This window comes from Buceros rhinoceros, unplaced genomic scaffold, assembly GCF_000710305.1.
Source record: "Buceros rhinoceros silvestris isolate BGI_N320 unplaced genomic scaffold, ASM71030v1 scaffold10450, whole genome shotgun sequence".
Lineage (NCBI taxonomy): Eukaryota > Metazoa > Chordata > Aves > Bucerotiformes > Bucerotidae > Buceros > Buceros rhinoceros.
In genome coordinates this window covers 3,005-9,524 of record NW_010391342.1, presented here as the reverse complement: position 1 = coordinate 9,524, position 6,520 = coordinate 3,005, and the positions used below count along the sequence as shown (strand labels likewise).

The 6,520-nt window shown below is 47.4% G+C and overlaps 1 protein-coding gene across 1 annotated transcript in view; it reads left to right on the top strand.

Moving 5' to 3' along the window:
* Nucleotides 1–1,387, top strand: part of ACTR2 (ARP2 actin-related protein 2 homolog (yeast)) — a gene marked incomplete at its 5' end in the record, with an annotated part of 12,693 nt that extends 11,306 nt beyond the window's left edge. The window contains one exon of the mRNA XM_010141346.1: nucleotides 752–1,387. Coding sequence (XP_010139648.1) covers nucleotides 752–922 — 171 coding nt within the window. The remainder of the gene's footprint in view (nucleotides 1–751) is intronic.
* Between the last annotated feature and the right edge of the window lie 5,133 nt (nucleotides 1,388–6,520).

The window sequence follows — 6,520 nt, the reverse complement described above, 5'->3', positions numbered from 1 at the left end:
CAGGCGAGGCGGCTCGTGTGTGCACGCTGGCAACAAAGCTGCCGCCGAGTCCGTGCTAATGGCAAGTACTTCCCGCATCGTGGGTTAGCTCGAATGTGAGATGGGCTGGTGAGTGCCCGGGCGTGACTCGCAGGGCTCGAGCTGCCCTGGATTTTTACAGTTTTCTCTAAAGGTCTTTTGCAGCTCCATGGAATGACTTGATTGTACAGGTCGTTTTAAGGCTACGACAGTATTTCCCAGACAGCTTAGTTCTCGTTTTTACTGTTGGAGTTGGAACTTTAGCATCAAAGAATTTAAGGGATAATTAGTTAAGTTGGTCTGGACTGTGTAAATTTCAAATCTGTTCTGGTTGCCCTTCTGACACATAGTGTAATTCTGACATATTTTGTGATCTGATGATCTGGTCACTTCTGATAATGTAGCTGACAAAGCTTAGGAAGTATTTCACTCTTTATCACGTTGTGAAATGCAAAAACACGGTCTCTAATCTTGTATTCTGACTCCTGGGCTTTTTGTGGATTTGGCGGGAACAGTCAATAGCTGTCTCTAATTTCCTGTGCAAAAGAGTTACTTTACTTCGGCTGTGCGAGCTGGAGATTCACTCAGGGTGCCCTGTGCTAGCATTTCAGTTTTGGGGCTGCATTTTTCTCACTAAACAGTTTCCATCTCATTGTTCTGGTGGAAAGCACAACTTGGTGTGGAAAGGCTCTATTTCAAGAATCCTGGTAATGCTTTCTTCTCTTTTTCTTAGAAATTTAAGATCCGAATTGAAGATCCACCCCGTCGAAAGCACATGGTGTTTTTGGGAGGAGCGGTTCTAGCAGACATCATGAAAGACAAAGACAACTTCTGGATGACCCGACAAGAATACCAAGAAAAGGGAGTGCGTGTGCTGGAGAAGCTTGGTGTGACTGTTCGATAAATCCCAAAGCTTGTTCCCATCACATGTCTAAAGCTTTTCTTTTTTTTTCTCTTTCATTGCCAATCTCTGAACTCACTCAGCTACATGCTTTGGAAAGGCCCGTCTGTGGCCTTTTGACCCAAAGGTCAGGTTTTGTTCTGGTTTCTTGGGGTAGCTTTTGTTAAATGTTTCTTAACGTGGCTAAATTTGACTATTAAATTTGACCACTTCCTTGCAAACAAAACAGAGCAAGAGCAGCCTGTCTACTTCATTGTTCCTTCCCACTAGGCAATTGGGTAATTCTGGTAGGCTTTTTCTTCTGGGTTTATTGCCGTAGTACCGCTAGCTTTTGTCTCTAGTTCACTGAGGGGTTGTGTGCCTTTTTTAGCATAAGAAAACCTTTAAACAGGCGGTTTTTGCTATTGGATCATTGTGGTGGTTATCTTCATCTTTTTGCCTCTCTCTACAGTAAGACTTTTTTTTTTTCCTTTCCGCAATTAGGAATAACAGGCGGTTTTTGCTATTGGATCATTGTGGTGGTTATCTTCATCTTTTTGCCTCTCTCTACAGTAAGACTTTTTTTTTTTCCTTTCCTGCAATTAGGAATTTTGATTAAACATTGTTAGAAACTAGTTTAACTAGCTGGAATGGCTTTAATACGCTGTCTCGATGTCACGCGGTTCTGTGCACGCCGCTGCCTGGACTGGCTGCTGAGGCGGTTCATCCTCCAGAGGCCCTGGTGGGGCTTTCATACTGTATTTCTCTCAGTGGGCGTGGACGTGGTTGCCACAAAGGGAGAAGCGCCTGGTATTCTGGCAAACGTAAACTGGTGGCCTTAGGTGTCGTCTGCTGGGGGGAGAAGACAGGTTTGAGCGGTGTTGCTTTTCTGTTGAGGGGCAGCGGGGGGTCAGCCTGACCAAAACCGCCTCTTTTTATAGCTCCGTTTTGGTACCGTGTCGTTTCAGCATAGGGAGCGAGAATGTGAAATGAGCTGTTCTGTAACTGTCGAGAAGCTTAGATACGCTGAGACAGGACCCTCTAAACGCCTGAAGAGATTTAATACTTTGAGAAACGCTCGTGAAAACTGTTAACTATAGATAGGAAACCCCCCAAACTAAGTTCTAAAAGTCTGATGCTTTGAGTGCGTGTATGTACACCAGGAGCACTTCCGTTCAGCTTTACAAGTGGATTAACCTAGTGCCAAGTAGTTACTGCAGGTGAAGATTTCAGTGGCCAGTGTTTACTGCAGGGGGCAGATCCTTACGAACAACCACTGGCAGCAGGGTGTGAAGACAGGCCTGTGCTTGTTGCAGTTGCAAATACGTTGGGGTATGAGATGCTGTTGATTGGTTGGTAAACATCCACAGTTAATTTTGCCCATTCTTGATTTTTTGATACTTCACGTGGGATGGGGAAGGAAGTGAAAACCAGTGATGAAAATGCTGTTTCCAGAAAGTACATTAAAGCTGAGTTGTTCTGAAAAAGAGCGGTTGTCACTAGTAATTACCAGCCATCTTCTCGGAGCAGACTTGCCTGCATTTCCTTCCTACTAGCAGACCGGTGACTACGTTTGCAATAAAAGCTGCCTTACCCGAAAGTATAGCAAAAACTTTGCTTTTCATGGAAATACTACGTCACTTCTTCCTGGTTTTCTAAGCCTACCATAACGCTGAAGCGTAAGGAAGTGAAGATCTGCTTTTGACTTCCAGACCTTGGAATGTACGAGATAGACACACTTTCATGTATTCACCATTTGTCTACATTTTCACATGAGTAGTTGACCCCAGGACCACGGAAATGTTAAACTCCCTTGGATTCTTCAAATTCACTTTCTTTCTAAATCAAGCAGCCGGCTTCCTTCTGGCTGAGCGAGCCGAAGAGGCAGAGGCCGTGTCTGCATTTCTTTAATAACAGGACAGCCGCTGTAGTATTGCTAGTAATGACCATTTTAATTATAGGTGGGTGGGGTTTTTTGCAGCTATATTTACTCCTAACTTGAACAAATGAATTTGCAGGCATGCCGGTCGTGCCTCAGTGCATGCACTTCAGCAGCTACTAGATTTTTGGGGACATGAATGTAAGGGGTGCTCTGAATTCCTGTAGTCTTCTGAACGTTTAACACACAAGATTTTAGAATGCTGTGGGCTTGCTTGAGAGCTCTGGTTTCTCACGGGACTGCCTCTGTTGAGAATCATGGAGATAAACCAAAGAATGGCTTAAAAAACTTTTTTTGTTTTTTTGAATGACAATCGGTCATGTGAGTTTTCAAATCTAGACCTTGACCCCACAAAGCCCTTTTCTAAACCATCTTCTCCCCCGTTCATTAGGTATGTGCATGTTTGAGTAAAGGGTTTGGAATTTGGCTCTTTCACACTAGAGAGATTCACAGCACCGTGAGTAATAAATGTCAGTTGATTGTGCAGAATCTTGGGTTTCTGTGGAAACCATGTATATATATATAAAAAAAAAGGCAACTAGCATTTTCAATTACCACTTTCATGGATTCAGATCGCCACACACGTGATCCAGACGCCGAGTGGGGTGTTGCAGTTGTGCTCAGTTGTGCTCAGGTTCTCCCTGTGCGGTTGCACACCCGGGGCGTGTGCGTGTGTTCTCTCAGCTGACAGCTTCGATATTGCTGTGAAAGCAATCTGGGTTTAAAGCGGGTTTTTTGAAGACCAAGAGTTGTATTTGCAATATGCTTCAGCTCCTATAAATTTTCCTATAAAATTAGCATTAGAAGATGCCGTGTCAGTTTTAAGTTTTTTGGGAACATCCTATTTTTAATGTTAAGCTGCTTCAAACCCCCCCCTCCCTCCCCAGTGTTCGAGGCTGTTAACGGATGTAACACAAGTGGCTTTTTATACAGTTCTGGATAATGTTAACACGCAGCACTGGTTGAGACCGTGAATGGAAATAAACAGCTATTTAAATCGACAGGTCTTTTCAATATGAAAATAAAGTCAGATTTTTTCAAAGTAGATTACGTTTGCTTTGTTTCCTTTGGGAAATCACTGTCCTGACAGTCTTTCTCTAACCTAACTTCCATCACAAAACTACCCCGAGCTGCTTACACTGAGGCAATCTGGCATGCCCTGACCTGGCGCTGGGAAGGAGCTCAGGGAGCCTCCTCACCCCGGCTCGACGCACTGGCTGTTCCCAGCAGTGTCACAGCTTGGGTTTTCCCCGGGTGAGCTGGGGTGAGCAGCTTGGCTGGTCTTAGATACAGGTGGACAGGATTTAATAGTCCCCCCACCCCACCCTCAAAGCCTTAGTCCATCACTGGGCATTCTTGAAGGGCAAAAGAAATCCATCAGTGATAATTCATGTTCCCCATTCCTCTGCTTTACCTCGCTTCGCCTGACGTGGCTTTTGTGGGGAAAGGACTAAGCAAATACAATTCACTCGACGTTTTCAGCAGCGAATCCCTCCCTGTGGGCGCTGCTTCTGTTTTGCACAAACAGGCTTCGTTAGCTGTTTCCCTACTGTGAAAAGTCAAGTTCTGTTGGGGTTTGTTGTTGTTTTGGGGGGTTTTTTTCTTAAAATCTGAATATCTCCTCCGCTGTTTAGCAACCAGGAGAACCGTGTTAGGAAAACCTGTGCTTTATTTGAGCCCTGCCAGGTGATACTCGTTCCTCTCTCGCGGGTGGGTTGCTGTCCTGCTGGCATCAGTCACTGTCACTTGGCCATTATAGGTCTCAAGACCATCCAGTCTCAGTCAGAGCAGGCTCCTGGTTTTGCCTCTTACCTTCACTGTGGGGAAATTTCTCACCTTGCTGCAACCTGGTGTCGCAGGCTGCTGTCCCCACCCAGTAAGGCTGCAGCGCGCATCCCCTCATGGCCCAGCCCACTGCAGAAGGGCATCTTGCCTTCCTCAGCCAGTGCTGCTCTGGTGCTGCTGAAACGAGGAGGAAAATTTCAGGAAGGAGGATCAAGTGTGGAGCTTCGCTTCCCAATTCTTAGCCCCCCCGCCTTTGAAAGCAATTCCTTAACGTCGAAGACGAGGGAAACAGTTTCCATCCTGGGTGATGAGTCTTTGTAGAGATTTGGGATCATGCTCAGGGGCAGCTTCCCACCGTGGAACTGGTGTTTCTTCCCGTGCCTTTTTTTAAGCACACCTGCCCCTCTCTGTTCCCACTGCCCAGGAGCAGTAACGAAACGTAGCTGCAGGAGTAAGGACAGACACGGGCCCCTTGCCTACACCTTTTCTTTACCATGCCATCCCCGAAAGCTTAAGCGGTGTGAAGAAGACGAGGGAAACAGTTTCCATCCTGGGTGATGAGTCTTTGTAGAGATTTGGGATCATGCTCAGGGGCAGCTTCCCACCGTGGAACTGGTGTTTCTTCCCGTGCCTTTTTTTAAGCCCACCTGCCCCTCTCTGTTCCCACTGCCCAGGAGCAGTAACGAAACGTAGCTGCAGGAGTAAGGACAGACACGGGCCCCTTGCCTACACCTTTTCTTTACCATGCCATCCCCGAAAGCTTAAGCGGTGTGAAGATCCTCCTCTGGCACACATGTCCTTGCCATACACCCGGTTTAAATCTCTCCAGGTATTTTAACGAACTGGTTGCCAGTTGCTGACCTCAACACAAGTCAGTCCTGACTCGCATCAGGCACTTTTCTTAGCAGCCGTTCTGGGGGCTGCTCCAGATCAAAACCTTCGTGCTGCCCAGGAGCTGTTCCAAACCTCTGCCCATAACCCTGATGGTGGCTTTCCCTGCCAAAGCAGGGGTGGCATTGAGGACGTGAAGGGTGGTATTTCAGGGAGCACCCAGCCACACCATCTCCTTGGAATATTTTAGGGTTTTTCCCATTGTAGCGGGAATCAACATGACTTTGAGTGACCACGGGGCAAGTCCAGTGCTCTTAGGAGGAGTTTACGTTAGCACCTGGGATACTGGGGGACTGTCCCCTCTCAGAAAGTCATCTTGTGAAGGGGGTGCTAGTGCTTCCCGCAGCGTTACGGGGTGATAACCTGGAACACGAGCCTTTGAAACGTGGTCAGTGCTGGAATCTGCAATGTACCGTGGGAGAGCAAAAGGCTGTTGTGGTAATTGCTCGTTACCTAATTATACAAGAGCTTACAGCCTCGGAGGACGAACAACTAATTAAACGGTTATCTGCTTTTAAAATGGCAACGAAGACACGAGCAACACTCATTCTTTTGGTTCTCGTTCCAGCGTACTGCCTACGAAGTCACGGGTACCTGGAAGGTTCGGTGAATGAGGCATCCCGGGCAGACAGAGCTCTCCTCATCCCGATACTCCGAGAGGTGCCGGGGATTCCTGAGGCAGGGAATTCACCTTTAGGAGAGCGGAGTGCTGACTCAACAGCAACGCAGCTCCTGAGCTGCAACTCCAAACCCAGGAGGGTTCCCTGAACCAGGCTGGCCGGTGCTGGCCTCCAGAGCAGGACGGGTCGCCCGCACCGTCCAGGGGTTTGCTGGTGCAGAATTTTAGAGAGTAAACACCTGGGGTGCTTGGGACCTCGGTGGGGATGCAGTGGTCTGGGGACAGTCTTTGGTTTTACCCCGTGCTGGGGTGTCCCATTACCGCCTAGGAGAAGAGCCGCCTGTCAAAACCAAAGCAGCAGCATTTCCCTGTTCCGTTCAAGACTCTG